Raw genomic sequence first — 18509 nt, 5'->3', positions numbered from 1 at the left:
CTCTTTCTCTTCTCTCTCTTTTTCTTCTGTTTTCAGGTGCAGTTTGTATTGATCATGATGCACCAGTTCCAATTACTCTTCACGGATTGCGACTATCCACGAAGTTTCATGATTTGGATAGGTCTACATGGATTTTTATTCTTCGGTCTTTTCTCAGACTTTTATAAAATGAAATATACCATTGGAAAAACAAATGCTAGGAGTAGTAGTAATAATCGTCGCATGACAACAACAAAAACAACAGCAACAGCAAATGGAACAAGTAACAACAACAACAATGGTGGTGGTGCTTGTATGCCAATATTAGAAGATTATCATCATAATCATACAACTAAATCGAAACAAAATGGTATATCAACGTATGCAACTATTTATAACAAAGAGTACAACAGTTGTTACAGCAATGGTACAAACAACGGTTACGTGGCTAACAACAACACTGAGAAAAAGCTCGCTTAGGGTCGTGCCACCATCTCGAAGATGATGATGAATAATAATAATGATAAATTAATTATTTCTTCGAGACATGTAAGATCATCAACATCCGCTCGCCTCATAGAATTATTTTACATTCCGTTAAATGCGAATATTAATAATAATAATAATTATAATTATAATAATAATAATAATAATAATAATAATAATCATTCGCATTGACGCCAATTATACAAAACAAAATATGACGATGAAATGTGACAGTCGCTGCCAAACAATCGCACATAGTGTCCACCAAAGACAACATAGACAAAAAAATATTTAAAAAAAGAAAAAGAAAGCGAGAGAGATAGAAAAATATAACTATGAATGAATTAGACAATTTTTCACGAAAGATGAGAGAGATAAAACTAGTCCCTCGTATACGAAGATTCATCGAGAGAGAGAGAGAGAAAGAGAGAAAGAGAAAGAAAAAAAGAAAGAAACAACGTGTACAATTATTTTCTTTGCTACAAGTCTTTATCTTTGTTATTTTATTCTTTTTTTTTCACACATTTACCCCCCGTAGAAAATAAAAATAACCTTTTTTTTTTCATATTAATTTGATGTGACACCACAACTGTCAACCAACAAACAACCCTAAGTGTCTGAATCAAAGAAAAATTGAAGGAAAATGGCTGACAGGAAAGTTGGTTGTTCTGTTTAGGAAAACAATATTTTCTTCGAAGATATAATTAATGAAAAGGACTACGGATATTATCAAATAATTAAATAAATAAATGGATACGAATATAATAATAATAATAAGATATAAATGTGTGTGTGTGTGTGTGTCCGAGAGAGGAGGCAGAGCGGATTCTAAACGAAACGCGCACAATATTTAAGTAATTCAAAGAAACAAACAGTAAAGAAAAGAAAAGAAAAGAAAAGAAAAAAAAAGGAAGGAACCATAAAGAACAAATTGAAAAAAGATTTAATAATAAATAATAATAATTATTATTTATTAGTCCCATGTGGGTTGGTGGTAATTGTTTAAACAAAGAGTTCTTTCCATTTTTCTTTTATATTTGTAATAATAATTTATCCGTTGCACGTGGACTCATGTGCCTAGCAAAGTAGCATCAGCAACATGAAAAATACGTGCGACATTGTTTTATATGTGATTTAATGGTATTATGGTTTGTAAAAAAAAAGGGAGAGGGTGGGGGTTGATGGGTGGGAGGGGATCCTTAAAAACTTAAAATACATTTACACGGACCATACACTTAAAAAAAAAAAAAAAAAGAACAAATGATACGCCCCTTTAAACACTTAAGAACAACAACAACAACAAACAACACTTGACACACGTAGTGACATAGACGTTAAAACATACATTTCCATAGAAACAAAAAAAAATCAACTCCACATCACATTTAATTTCATCGTCATTGAAATGATCATCATCAACATCATCATCATTATAATCATAATCATCATCATCATAATCATATTCGTCGTCTTGTCCGCGTCTCTCTATCGCCCTTATTGTGTTCAAAGGCTTTGGTGTTCGTCATAGAATTTAAGCGTTTGCCCTTTGCGTGGTGCGCGCGTACATTTAAATTGGGACCCTTAACAATATCGGGGGAAAAAAAATATAATATATATACGCATTCTTGAGGGTGGGGTTAGGGTCCCTTTTGTTCTTCTGGGTAAACCCTTTCAGGGTCCTCCTAGCATACGCGAATAGGGTGCTGGTTCTAAGTTACTATACCGTTTTTCTTATATAAAACACACAAAAGAAAAAAAAAGAAAAAAGAAAATTAAAAAAAAATATATATGCGATATTAGAAAAGGTGCCCTTAGTGTGAGGTGGGGGTAGGGGTGAGTAGGGTGGGGAAGGGAGGGGTGGGGGGGTTGTCTATTTTCAATGGAAATTTTCAATCGTTCGATTTAAGTCGCTGATAGAATATTAACTAACAAAAAAAAATATTAAAAAAGAAAAATTAACAAAAAAAGAAAATAAGAAAACAAACAAATCCGATTGATGATGATGAGAGAGAGAGAGAGAGAGAGAGAGAGAGTGAGAGAGAGAGAAATTAGATATTGTTTTTGCGAGATTGTATTAGGGGGACCGAAAAGTAATGGCGTCGTTACTACGCATGTCAAATTATTTCTAATATTTGAAATGAAACAACTGATTGATGATTAAAAATTTTTGTATATCAGATAAAAAAAAGAAAAGATTGTTGATAACGTGATTAATTAATTAAATTATTGATTAATAATAATAATAAAAAAAATAAAACTTGTTTTGAAAGATTAATTTGTTTGAATTTGTGAGGGTTTGAAAAACGACAATATACACTTTTTGGTCCACTCAATGTGATGTTTGATTCACTTTTATTATTATTATTTTTCTCTCTCTCTCTCTTTCTATCTTTCACACTTCGTACTTACGTAGTATTTTGATTTTGGTTTTTTTTTTTTTTTTTTATTTTTTTTTATGTATTATTATTATTTTTTATTTTTTTAAATTGCACGTGCGTTATTAACGTTACACCACATATCCTATCTTCGTACCTGTTTCATCGTTCAAAATTTCATTTTCAAAACACGAGATAATATTTTCGTATTTTGTTTTATTAAATATATATATAGATATATGAATCGTATAAACTTTAAAATGAAAACGTGCGATATTCTCATTTTTTCTTTTTTTTAATTGTTTTTTTATTATTATTATTGATTTATATATATATGTATATTGAAAAAGATTCATTTTATTACACGTGAGACGTGTTTTGCATGTATACGCGTTAATCAAATTTTTGTGAAATAATAAAACGTTGTTAAAAAAAAAGAAAAAGAAAAAAAAAAGAAAACGTGATCGGATAAGAATTAACGAAATTATCTATCTACTAAGTGACGTTTGTGTGTGAGTGTGTGTGTATGATTTTATTTTTTTTTTTTTTAATCTATTTATCAATCAGAAAACGAATGAGGAAGGAAAATATAAATCGTGCACTTCAAGATTAACGAATTATCGATCAACGTGTTGTTAAAACGTTCTTCAATCTTTAAAAAAAAAAAATAGATACGTTTCTTAAATGAAAAAAAAAGTAGTATCAACAAATAAAAAGAGAAATGTGATAAATAAAAAAAAATAAAAAAAGAATATACATAGGAGCACACACACACACACACACATACGTGTATAACTTTGGATTTATTTTGTATTTTATTTGCTAATTTATTTTCTTTTTTATATCAAAGCAAAATCATTTTTGATTGAACCAATTTTTTTTTTTCTACGTAATTGGATATTGATGGTCTTAGGTGATTAACATAAAATCTCATTGATTATTATTTTATATATATATATATATATATATATATATATATATATATATATATATATATATATATTATTTTTTTATCACGTGACTTTTATTATATATATATATATATTTTTTTTTTTTTTTTTTAAATGATTAAAGTGCACATCCTTAAAAATTGTTTTTTTCTTTTTTTTTTTTTTACTATGCACTAGTGTTCATAAATATAAACTGCATTTTTTTATGAGATATAAAGAGAGAGAAATAATAATAATAATTATAATAATAATAATAATATTAGAGTAGGACGAAATGTTTAAGAAGAAGAAGAAGAAAAATGGGAAAAAAAAGTAAAATCGAATTTTGAACACATTTGACTGTCGACATCTGGTATAAGCTTTTCTATTTTTTTTTGTTTTTTTTTTTTTAAATAAATTTCACGTATTACACACCAGAAAGAAATAGAAAAAGAGAAAGAGAAGGAATGATAAATAAATAAATAAATTGTTTATAGTGCAGAGGCAAAGGAAGTGCAAAAAAAAAAAAGAATTTAGGAAAAAAATTGAGGCACAAAAAAATGGCTTTTTTTGTTTTGTTTTGTTTTCTCAAACAATAAATAATAAAAAAATAACACAAGCTTCGCATGTTGAAGAAGAAAAAAAAACAAATACGAGCGCGCGCACATATAATAAATAAATAAATAAATAGTCCTTCGAAAGGATTATTTTGAAAGTTCATAGAAGAAAAAAAATTAAAAAAATAAAATGGATAGATAAAATGATTTTGAACAGAGATGTGTGTATGTACGTATATGTGTGTGTGTGTATGTGTATGGTTTTTTTTTTGTAATTGAATATTTTATTGTTTCACGATGGGGGATAAAAAAATATTCGTGCGAATAAATAAATTCATTTAAAAAGCTGCGAAAGAAAGAAAGAAAGAACTAGTCGCAAAAAGAAGAAAAAAAAGAAAGAAGTAAAGTTTATTGTAATAAATAAATAAATAAATAAATAAATACTTAATAAAAACAAAAAAGGACAAGAGAGAGAGAGAGAGAGAGAAAAAAAGAAAGAATTGTTGCTAAATAAGTAGGCACAAATGGAATTTACTTTACGCCCGTAAATCTTGGCGACTAATGCGAAATTAAATTAAAATAAATTTAAAAAAAAAAAAACACAGAAACCAAAACAAAAACAAAATGTCGTGTCGTAAAAAGATTGACGGTGTCGCGTGTCTTGTGTTCTTATTCTAGTTAATAACAAAATAAATAAATTAAAATTAAATAAAATAAATGAATAAATTAATAAATAAAATAAAAATTAAAACTAAAGAAATGTAACCCGCGCAGAGGGATGTGTGTGGGGGTTGGGGTGGGAATTGCAGAATGTTAAGCGCAAACGAGGGTTAAGAATAGAAGGGGTGGCAAACTCAACTTTGTAGAAAATTGAAAGAAAAAAAAACAAAACAAAATAAAACACGAGTTAAATGATAATCTTTGTACATAAGAAAGGAATGAATAAAAATAAAAAAAAACGAAGAATTAGAAGAAGATGAACAACAACAACAAACAACAAAAAGTAAAATGGAAGTGTGGTATACGTTAATTAAAAAATGATTATAATAAAACAAATTTTAGAATTAATCTACGATAATGAACGTCATTTAATGAATTAAAAAAAAAACAAACAAACAAACAAACAAACATGAATGAAAAATGAAAGAAGGAAGTAAAAATAAAATATATCGGCGCGATATATATTCGAATTATCCCAGGGCGACCGACCGACCACCGTCTATCATTATGGGGTTCAGAGTAAAAATGGCGTTAAGAAGAGCTGAAAGTTTGAATGGACGGTTGTGTTGCATGCGTCTATCTATTGTCGCGTACCTAATGTTAAAAAAAAAAGAAGAAAAACAAACAAAATACGAACACTGTAACACGGTTATCGATTCTCATTATATTTTTGTACATAATTGAGGAGAATTGCTCAAGAAAAATAAAATAAGATTGAAGAAATGACAATTTCCCGATAGATTTTTACGGGAAGAGAAAGAGAGGGAGAGAGAGAGAGAGAGAGAGTGAGAGAGAGAGGGAGAGAGAGAATGTGTGTGAAAGTGAGAGAGCTTGCTATGAAAGTCCTGTTTATGCTAATCACATGAAAGATTATAATTACGTAGAAAAAAAAAACCTTTTGAAGAAGATTATGGGTACGTGAGAAAATTGTTAAGCTCATTTCTTTAAAAAAAAAAAAAAAAAAAAAACAATAACAACAAAAAGTAAAAAGAACAAACAAAATAATAATTCAACAAATTCGTCGTCTCTCTTTACACCTTTGGAAAATGTGGACGAATGTGAAAAAAAAAAAAAAAAGATGGCTGAGAAAAATAGGTAGGTGAGATAAAAGACGTATAATGATTACGTATTTACATATATATATATATATATATTATGATCTAGGAAAAATTAAGGGAAGGGGGAAGAGAAATAATTAATTAATATAACAAAGTGAATCGTTGAATGAGAAAAAGTTGAAATAATAAGAAGAGAAAAACATTCGTAAATGAACAAAAAAAAAAAACAAAAAAAGTTTCAATAGAGATTTTATTTATAGTTTATTTATTGGGAGTTATATTTTTATTCATAATCAAAAATATATGAGAGATACGAATAAATGAATCATGTTTCGTACAATGGTTGCTAAAAAGAACGACTTGTTCATTTCATTTTTACGTCAATTAATTAATATAATACAATTTTAACGATTATTCTCCTCGATCCTGCATTTTATTTTTTTCATCTTATCGACGAACTTTTAAATTACGCGCCAAAAGAAACTAAGCTTCGTAATCAACTGTTCGATACACTTCGATATATACAGGTGTTTATTTGTTATCCTATCGACGAAATTTTGAATTACGCGCCAAAAGAAACTAAACCTCGTAACCAGCTGTTCGGTATACGTCGATATATACAGGTGTTAATTAGTTATCTTATCGACGAAATTTTGAATTACGCGCCAAAAGAAACTAAGCTTCATAACCAGCTGTTCGATACACGTAGAGATATACAGGTGTTCGATTAATCGATGATAAGTGGTGCCATCTGTAGACGAGAGATCAATTTAAAATGTAATCCCGCGCTTTTTCATGTATCCTTCTCTATCACCAAACGTTAAGGTTAGATCATTACTAAACTATTGGTTGGAATAATTGGAATTTTCTTGTAATAAATGGTGCATATATTAAATCGACGAACCTTTAGTTATAAACAAAGAGGACGAAGACGACGTGGATTAATCGGAAAAAGGAAGAACTACGAATAATAAGAAGATGAGGTTAAAAATGGGTTACTAGTTACTCTGACATCAATTCAGTCTTTGAGAAGAAGGGGAAGAAGATCGATCTCATCTTAAACATAAGAAATAAGGTAATGACACGTGGTAATATAACACTAGGAATCTATCATCCAATCATCTTATAGATAATTATTACATTTATTACAAAATAATAATTATTTCAAATTAAATGACAATCACATTCTGACATTGTTGATTGTTTCGTAAGTGTGTTTATAAATGTGTTATCAATCAATCAATCAATCATAATTCATATTCATTTGTCACAGTGCTCTCGTAAATTTGTTGTGTTAGATTAAAATGAAAAAGAAACAAGAAAAACAAAAGATATAAAGGTTAGAAGGAATGTGCGCATGCGCGCGACCCGAGCCAAAATTTAATGTCCCCTACTTTTTTCACTTCTTCATGGAAAATCATTTTCACTTGTACGACGAGTGTTTTTAAAGTACTCTTATTACTATTGCAATTTTAAATGTTTTATTAAATAATAAATATATAATGTTATTATTTAAATATTATCACGTTTTTGTTTGACAGCACGAATTCTTTATCTTATTATTTATATATATATATATATATATGTATATATATATGTCATACGTGTTTTTTGTCATACCGATCGTTATATCAATGTTAAAAATTTTAAATGTTTAATCGGTTAAAATAATAAATTTAAAGATCTTAATAAAAATCAAGAAAAAAAATTGAATAACGTAAAAGAAACAAATACGAAACAACAACAACAACAGCAAGGTACACACGAACTATCATCATCATCATCATATGGTAACCCCGCCCAATGATTTATTTTTTTTAACATAAATTTTTCTTGTAATTATAAAAAAATCAAAATGTAAAATTAACAAATATTATTAATCTTTATTCAATTATCTAATAATCAATTGTAGGTTAGAAAATGATTTAGTCGTGTGAAGTGTGAAATAAACGTGCGCGCGCTTACGCGTTCCAAATTCCGTTCCTTTCATTCAAACGTTCGTCGTTCGTAAAAGTACTACGTGAGTTGTTTCATTCGTTCGTTCGTTAGTTCGTTCGTTCTTCGCGTTTCTCTCGTTTCGAGAAATAAAAAAAGAAAAAAGAAAAGCAAAAAAAAAAGTTTATTTCGTGTTCTTCTTTTTTTTATCCCCCCCTCCCCTCCCCTTTCGTAAGAATATAATCCCTTATCATATTTATGGGATAAATTGATAATTTATAATAATGTCGAATATTAAATAACTGGTAAGGATTTAATCGATGCTGTTGTGTCATATTATTTCGAATAAGAATAAGAAGAAGAAAAAGAAGAAGGAGGAGGAAGAGGAGGAGGAGGAGGAAAAAGGACATATATACAAAAGAAAAAGGCTGACGCGTGTGTATGTGTATTTTTTGTGCGTGTTGTGTGTGTTGTATGTTTGTACGTGCGCGCGTCTCCTACACTTGGTATGTATTTTCTTATTTTTTTTTTTTTTTGCTTCTTCGTAATAATCGCACGACCATATTTAAATTTTGTTTTAATTCTTTATTAACATGTCATTAATGCAAAATATTATTACAAAAATAACACATTTTATGAAATAAACATATATATATATATATATATATGTATATATGTATATATGTGAGAAAAAAAGAAAAGGCAAATTGACATGATTGATCGATTCGCACGGATTAATTTTGATTGATCGATTGATCAATCGATTGATCGATAGATCGCAAAATGGCGCGAACAAATTTACTGGAAAAAGATTGAAACACGTCTGGTAAGGTTCGTCGAGCAGCGATTAAAATAGAACTCAAATTTTTCAACTTGGTCATTTTCTATTAATAGATATCCCGTTTGGTCGTTTCACGTTTCTTGCTTCAACAAAACGAAATTCATGCTTAGTATGCAAATAATTATTTGCTCGATTATTAAAACGATGACGATTGATAATTATGATGATGATGACGTATTAGAGAATTTTCAGAATTTTTTTTTCTTTTTTTTTTTCACCATTTTTGGTGGTGAGGATAAGAGTGGAGAGGAAAGGAAAGTGAAGCAGGAAAGAATGTATAATTATTCACCTTTTAAATAAATAAGTCAAATGTATTATTAAATCAGTTATTTAATAATAATTTAAATTAATTATTATTCAATAGTATTATTAAAATTACATTTGAAATTTATAATTAAATTTAAAAATCAATTTTATTTAATTATTTTATATATATATATATATATATATATATATATATATATATATATATATATATATATATATATAAATATATTTACATTTAATAATTAAAGGTTAATTAAAGGTTTAATATAATATAATATAAATAATAAATTATGTTAAATTAATTATAATATAATAATTAAATTATATATATATAAATATATTTACATTTAATAATTAAAGGTTAATTAAAGGTTTAATATAATATAATATAAATAATAAATTATGTTAAATTAATTATAATATAATAATTAAATTATATTATTATATAATTTATTATTATTAATTTAATTATTTAATAAAAATAAAATTATTTAATATTTTATTGTAAATAATATATAAATATATTAATAATATTATTATTAACATTATATTATGTAAATTATTTATTACAATAATAAATTATAATATTATATAAATTTATAAATATATAAAATATAAAATAATTTATATAAAATGTTAAATATATAATTTATTTAAAATAAAAAATAAAAATATTAAATTAAATATTTAATATTTAATATTAATAATTGTTATAATATAATATTAATTATATTAATTAATTTATTAATCACATTTAATAATAGTAAAATTAAATAAAATTAATATTTTATTTAAAAATAAGAAAAATAAAAATTAAATTAAATATTTATTATTATTTAATATAATTTATATATTCACCTTTTAAAAAGTAACTGTGAGTTAATTTTATATAAAAATGTTATTACGTTATTTAAAATATTACACTTTTTGTAATTGTTTGCATAAACAAAATTATTTAACAACAGAAATTCGAAATATTTATATTTATTATTTAATTTATTTTTTTTATTTTTAATGTTTTCTCTTAATTAAAGAGAATACAAGAAAAGAAAATATAAATTAATACATTGAATGGAAACTAAACCGAATTACATTTTTAAAATCCATAATTAATTTACTGGCGATATAAATATTATCAGTTGAAAGGTTAAACATTACGATTAGCAATTTAAATATGAAATAAAAAATGTATTTTAAAACACCGGGAAGGAAATATTCTTTTGACTTAAGACCATTACAATTTTTTTTGTAAATGTAGTATTTCTCAATCTGACATAGAAAAAAAAAATTGTGCAAAAATGACTGTTTGAACTTTGGCAGAAGTAATTTTTTTTTTTTATTTTTTTTTTATTTTTATTAGTATCATCTAATTAATATTAATGTTGTTTTGTAAATTAAACGTTTAAGGTATGATTTTATTTTTATTTATTGATTTAATTATTTATTTATTTTTTTTTTTAATTTACAAGTCATCTGTTAATGAAAATAATATTTTCAAATGATTATTATTTAACATTAAAAAAAAAAAAATATACAAATAATATATTTGATATTTGAAAAAAAAAACAAATGGATGAAAATTAGGTTAAGAGGATCTTATGGCATCAGGATTTTTTTTCTAGAAGGTATTCGATTATACTTCTACCAAATATCACCCTACTTATGGGAGGTTAACAGACACACATATATACACACACACATATGCACACTTCATAACGGTTAAACCTGTTCTTTTTTAAATCCGTATTCCAAAGTGCTATGAAATAAAAATACCTCTCGTACCTTTCCGATTAAATTATTATATCAACAAATTGACTAATAATAATAATAATTGAAGGTACACTTGTTATCCTTCATTAATTAAAATAAAAAAAAAATAAAAAAAAACTCATTTGATGATATTTTTGATTGGACAATCATCGGAGTTAGTGTGAAACATACACTTTTTACGATTTTACGCTTGTTCTTATGAAAATAACCTTGAAATGTCGATTTATATCACAAAAATACATTAAATTTCAAATAATTTATAAATAATACTTAAATCTTTCTATACAGCAATTAACTTATCATAAATACATGAGGATAGAAAGAAAAGAAAAGAAAAATAAAAATAAAAATAAAATAAAATGAAAACTCGTTTCTACTACCTTTCAGTCGAAATTATTTCGAACGTTCAAGGAAGGTTGTTGAACCCCAACAGAAGAGAATAGAAAAAGAACCAAAAAATAATAAATGATAAAGGAAGATGATAATTTTAATTCGTTAAAAAATTGGGCCCCCGATGTAAAATACTATGAAAAACGTTTACGCATTTGAAATTATACTTGAAAATATATTGACGAACAATTCTGGGGAAGTTGTTGTTTTATGTATTCTGATCGTGTAAGTTAAGTGGCCTTCGATTAAACAACGTTTTGTCTCGTCATTCTTCTTTGCAAAGTCGTACTTTGATTTAATACTCCCCCTTTCCCTCTCAAACTCCTTCCCACCCTCCCTCCCTCCCTCCCTTCCTCCCACCCTCCAATGTGATATTATTAGTAGTCTGACAATTTGGAATAAACAATTAAGTTGTGTGGTTTTTTCTGTTTCTTTATGTTTGGTCATTAATAATACACTAGCACGAATTGTTAATGGTTTTTCTTTTTGTATGATAATATATAATAATAATTAGATGATTCAATTTATTATTGGAAGTTTATAAATAAATGAATTTATTCGCGAATAAAATCAAGGTGATGACGATAATGATGATGATGATAATAATTTTGCTTGCTTTTGAATTGGATTGAAAATTCAATGAATTTGTTTTTTGTTTTTTTTTGTTTTTGTTTTTGCTTTTATTTTTTTTTTTTTTTTTTTTTTTTTTTTTAATGTAAGAGGAACTAATATTTCCTGTTTTATTGGTTTGTTTTTGTTATTTGTTTTTTTGTTTTTTTTTTATATATTGTTGGAAGTTAAAAATAAAGAAATTATTTATTCGTGAATATAATTAAGTATGGTAAATAAGATATTAATAGAAACATTCCTTGTTTTATTTTTTTTTTATAAATATATTTCTGCAAGGTAAAAATAAAACAGAAAATAATTAACAATTCACGAGTAATATCAAGGTGGTAAAAAAAATTAATAGGAAGGTTATAAAATAAAATAAAAATATTCAATATCGAATAGAATTCAAAAATCAATGAATTATTTATTTTTAACGTAGAATATCAACCTTCCTTATTTTTTATTTTTTTTTATATATATTATTGTAAGTTAAAAATAAAAAATAAAATAATTAAATATTCACGAATATTATCAAGGTGAACAAACAAATAAATAGCAAGGTTAAACAATAAAATAAATATATTTAGTATCGAATAGAATTCAAAAATCAATGAATTATTTATATTTATCGTAGAATATCAACCTTCCTTATCTTTTATTTTTTTTATATATATTATTGTAAGTTAAAAATAAAAAATAAAATAATTAAATATTCACGAATATTATCAAAGTGAACAAACAAATTAATAGGAAGGTTATAAAATAAAAAAAAATATTTAATACCGAATAGAATTCAAAAATCAATGAATTATTTATTTTTAACGTAGAATATCAACCTTCCTTGTTTTTTATTTTTTTTATATATATTATTGCAAGTAAAAAATAAAAAATAAAATAATTAATTATTCACGAGTAATATCAAGGTGGTAAAAAATATTAATAGTAAGGTTATAAAATAAAAAAAAATATTTAATACCGAATAGAATTCAAAAATCAATGAATTATTTATTTTTAACGTAGAATATCAACCTTCCTTGTTTTTTATTTTTTTTATATATATTATTGCAAGTTAAAAATAAATAATAAAATAATTAACTATTCACGAATATTATTAAGGTGGCAAAAAATATTAATAGTAAGGTTATATAATAAAAAAAAATATTTAATACCGAATAGAATTCAAAAATCAATGAATTATTTATTTTTAACGTAGAATATCAACCTTCCTTGTTTTTTATTTTTTTTTATATATATTATTGCAAGTTAAAAATAAATAATAAAATAATTAACTATTCACGAATATTATTAAGGTGGCAAAAAATATTAATAGCAAGGTTATAAAATAAAAAAAAAAATATTTAATATCGAATAGAATTCAAAATTCAATAAATTTTTGTTTTTAACGTAAAATATCAACCTTCCTTGTTTTATTTGTTTTTTTTATAAATATATTATTGCAAACTAAAAATAAAAACAAAGAATAATAAAAGTTATATATATATTCGCTTATAATAATAATAATAATAATATTTAAATAATTAAATATATTATTAAAAGTTATAAATAAATGAATTAAATATTCTCAAGTAATATCAATGTGAACAAACAAATTAATAGCAAGGTTAAAAAATACAAATTAAAATATTCCATATCAAATAGAATTCAAAATTCAACAAATTTTTTTTGTTTTTTCAACGTACCAAATCAACCTTCCTTATTTTATTTTTTTTTTTATTTGACTATTCCATAATCTCAGCAATTCTACCGATGAGTAATTGTACTCTCACCATCATACGAAAAAAAATCGTGTTCTTGATTGAAACGTTTGCGCACGTGCCTGCTAAAAGAAAGAAAGAAAGAAAGAAAGAAAGAAAGAAAGAAAAAGAGAAAGAAAAAGAGAAAAGAAAAGAAAAGGAAAAAGAAAGAAGCACAAAAAAAAAAATAAAAAACCGATTGACAAGGTCATCCAAAAGGGAATTCTCTTCTTTCTTCATACGAATAACGATACGTTCGAACGAAGAATTTAGAGTAGGATGATCGTCGTAATCGTCGTTAACTATATCTCTTAAACAATATACTTAAATTTATAATACGAGTGAGTATTAGTAAAAGTGTATATATATATATATATATATATATATATATATATATATATATATATATGTAGCTTGCTTGAGTATTAGTAAAAGTGTATATACTTCTTCTAGTAGTTTAAACTATGAATTTCATTAACCTCGTACTCATGTCTCTTCCTATTACTATACCTACATACATACGTACATACATACATACATACATACATACAAATATATATTCTTTGTGAATTTGAAAGTACTATTTGCGAAATCAGTTTGAAAATAATCATTTTAATGAATAAATACGATTAACGATGATTTTTAATATATTTTTACTACAATAATAATAATAATAATAATAATGGGTATATTATAGTTGAAAAAATATCAAATATTTTTCTATTCTTCTAAACAGGTAATCCCCACTCTTCATACAACATTATTATTGCATATATTATTTATATACATATATATTATATAATTTATTAAATTAAATGTATATTAATTTAACATAATATAATAATTAATATTTTAATTATTATATTATTATATTAATATATTAATAAATAAATTTAAATAATAATATAAAATAAATAATAATACATAATAAATAGATAAATAAATATATATATTAATTTAATATATTAATTAATATTATAATTAGAAAATAATAAAAGATATATTATTATTTAATGTATATTTAAATAATAATGCAAAATAAATAATAATAAATAATAATATAATAATAATATATAATAATAAATAAATATATATATAGTAACTTAATACAATCATTAATATTATAAATATCATAATAAATAAATGCAAATAATAATATATAATAAATAATAATGTAATAATAATGTAATAATAATATAATAAAAATATAATAATAATATAATAATATATAATAATAAATAAATAAGTAAATAATAAATATACATATATAGAAGAAGAAGAAGTTTATTTCAGGTATACCATTTTAGGGTGTTTACCCTGAAGCCCCCCCATACATGTTCGTTCCCCTTGACAATATACATATATAATATATTGTTAATTTATTATATAACTAATAATTATATAATTTATATACATATATATATATATATATATATATATATATATATATATATATATATATTGTATTATTCAATATAAGGTATTTTTATTCTCACATATGAAATAATTCTTACGAAAGACACAAAAAGTGTTAGGTTTACAATTCTTCAAAAAATATGTCTGTGTCTTTTAATGAAACGTTTTGAATGATGTGTCATTTATCACAATACGAAATATATTAATATTAATATAAATATTATAAATCTTATATAATTAATCATGTATTGTATATATATATATAAAAAAAAAATGATTCTAACAGTATCCTCAAAGCTTCGGATTCTTCTCTCACATTCCCCAATAAAGAAAAAAGAAAAAAAAAAAAAAAAAAGAAGAAAAAAATCACAAACGTTTCTAATTGAGTTATTTAATTTTTTATCAGAGGTTTTTTTTTGTGTTTTTTTTTTTATATTTTTTTATTTTATTTTTTTTTTTTATATACGTCAATGTTCTTCGATTATAAATTAATGAAATGCAAAATACAAAAATGTAATACAATGTTTGTAATTATTGAATATATGTGAAAAGAATGGTATGGAAAAATTTAAGTCAATTTTATAAATTTATGTTTCTTTAAATTACAATGTTATTATTATGTTTATCGATGGAGACATTTATATCGTGCAATAAAATTACAGTAATAGGTATAAATATAAAACTGCATAAAAGAAATTTTTTTCCTGATTACTTGCTTGCTTTAATAGCTTGTTTGTGTGTGTGTGTGTGTGTGTGTGCGTGTGTGTGTTATTTTTATTTTTTTTTCCCTATTATTTTCAGAATCGATCGATCAAATTTAATTCGACCTTTAGCACAAAAATTCTATTATTAGTGTGTTTTTGTTGGTTTATTTGTTTAACATTTTATTCTTTGCAAAACAAACACATACGCACACACACACACACACAAACACACATGCACATGCGCGTGATTTAATGATATTATGAGAATTATTCAAAAAAAAAAAAGAAAAAAAAGAAAATAATTGTTCATCGAATAATAATACAACGTACGATTAAACAAAATTGAAGGATTCATAAAAGATGAATTAATGAATTAAAAATAAATCGAATTCCACTTTTTTTCTTAATAACACACTATACTCCTACAGAAATAAAATAAAAATATTCTTATGTCATGATTATTAAGTAATATTTTATTTTACAATGAAGTTTATGTTTCATTTTTTTTCTTCTATTACAACACTTTAAGAAACATAATTAATCTAATGAATTATATTCGAAGAGACAGCCAATTAACAAAATAAAAAAAAAAATAAACAGAGATAAAAGATGAGGAAAAATAAAACTGAATATATTAATAAATACAATAATAATAATAATAATATTAATAATATTATAACATTATTATATTTTTCATATAATATATAGTAATATATACATAATATAATATTTAATAATTTATACAAATATATACAAATACATAATATAATAAAAATTATTTAAATATATAATATAATAAAAATTATAGGAACATGTAGGGAGGGGGGACTTCGGGATAAACACCCTAAAGGGGTATACCTGAAAAATAAACTTCTTCTATAATAAAAATAATTTATCTTAAATAAATATATAATACAATAAAATAATATAATAAATTATATAACATTATTATATTATTAATATAATATATAATATATTATATATTTATACATGTATAAAATTATAATATGTAGTAATATATACATAACATAATATTACCAAATTATATTATTATCACTAATATAATATATAATATATTATATATATATATAATATAATATTTAATAATTTATACAAATATATACAAATACATAATATAATAAAAATTATTTAAATATATAATATAATAAAAATTATAGGAACATGTAGGGGGGAACTTCGGGATAAACACCCTAAAAGGGTATACCTGAAAAATAAACTTCTTCTATAATAAAAATAATATATATTATATAAATATATAATACAATAAAATAATATAATAAATTGTATAACATTATTATATTATTAATATAATATATAATATATTATATATTTATACATGTATAAAATTATAATATGTAGTAATATATACATAACATAATATTACCAAATTATATTATTATATTATTCATAATTAATATAATATATCCAATTATATTATTATATTACTAATATAATATATAATATATTATAATTATATAATTTATACAAATATATAATATAATAAAAATAATTTAAATATATAATATAATAATAATAATATATATTATATAAATATTTAATACAATAAAATAATATAATAAATTATAACATTGTTATATATATATATATAATATATTTATAATATAATAATGTTATAATTTATTATATTATTTTATTGTATATATATATATATAATATAATAAAAATAATATAAATTATATAAATGTATGATACAATGAAATAATATTATAAAAAAATAATAATATATTTAATATAGTCATTTAGTATATATATATATATATATATATATATATATATATATATATATATATATATATATATATATATATATATAATTATCTATTATTTATAATATATGTTATATAATTTATTATATATTATATAATATATAATTTATAATATATTATATATTTATTTAATTTATATAATAATTATAATATATTAATATATTTATATAATTGGTATAATAAATTTTTTATTAATAAAATATAAATAAAATATAAATATATAAAAATAATATAAATTATATAAATATTTTATACAATACAATAATATTATAAAAATAATAATAATAATAATAATAATAATAATAATAAAATGCATCGTGTTGTTTTTATTACATAATTATGATAATAAGTTACTATTAAAAAACACTTATACTTGTATATTAAGTTAAATTTATATTTAATTACACATACTTTTATATATATCACGTACAAATACGTCATTTCGCTATATATATATAATAATTATAATATATAATTATATATATAGTAATTATTATGTATATATGTTATTAATTAAATACCATAATGATATAAATTATAATATATTTATATGTTTAACACAATAAAAAGATACAGTTTGGTAAATGATGTTGAGAGACAGTCAGTAACAAAAGTATGACACACTGTGAAAGGTATATAAATTGGAGGACGGGTTTCGTGTGTACCAACATGGCGGCTCAGTTAAAAGCAATGCACCGGCGTCAAACTCGTCAGTTTGCAAGTTGCGCGCTCGGTTTACATATTCGGCGCGTATATTTTACATATATACATATATGTACATTTCTGTATATATATATAATATATATGTATATATGTAGTTATAAAAAAGTTTTCGTTTTTTTTTTTAAACCAATAACTTTGAATTTTTTGGTTTTCATTCTAACCTCTCTCTCTAATCCTTTCGGGAT

General features: G+C 22.8%; 2 protein-coding genes across 6 annotated transcripts in view; both read left to right on the top strand.

Moving 5' to 3' along the window:
• The window catches only part of LOC107071050 (very long chain fatty acid elongase 7), a 36998-nt gene extending 31223 nt beyond the window's left edge, over positions 1 to 5775 (top strand). For all 5 annotated transcript variants that reach the window (XM_015329715.2, XM_015329716.2, XM_089174431.1 and 2 more), the window contains one exon: positions 37 to 5775. In XM_015329715.2, coding sequence (XP_015185201.1) covers positions 37 to 459 — 423 coding nt within the window. In that variant the 3' untranslated portion in view covers positions 460 to 5775. The remainder of the gene's footprint in view (positions 1 to 36) is intronic.
• A 1098-nt stretch (positions 5776 to 6873) lies between these two features.
• The window catches only part of LOC107071049 (very long chain fatty acid elongase AAEL008004), a 36956-nt gene continuing 25320 nt past the window's right edge, over positions 6874 to 18509 (top strand). Inside the window, exon 1 of the mRNA XM_089174432.1 lies at positions 6874 to 7179. The gene's annotated coding sequence lies outside the window, so the exon portion shown is untranslated. The remainder of the gene's footprint in view (positions 7180 to 18509) is intronic.

The sequence above is a fragment of the Polistes dominula genome, unplaced genomic scaffold (assembly GCF_049000335.1).
Source record: "Polistes dominula isolate Pdom_NZ unplaced genomic scaffold, Pdom_raw_medaka contig_83, whole genome shotgun sequence".
Taxonomy (NCBI): Eukaryota; Metazoa; Arthropoda; class Insecta; order Hymenoptera; family Vespidae; genus Polistes; species Polistes dominula.
This window is presented reverse-complemented; position numbering and strand designations above follow the sequence as displayed.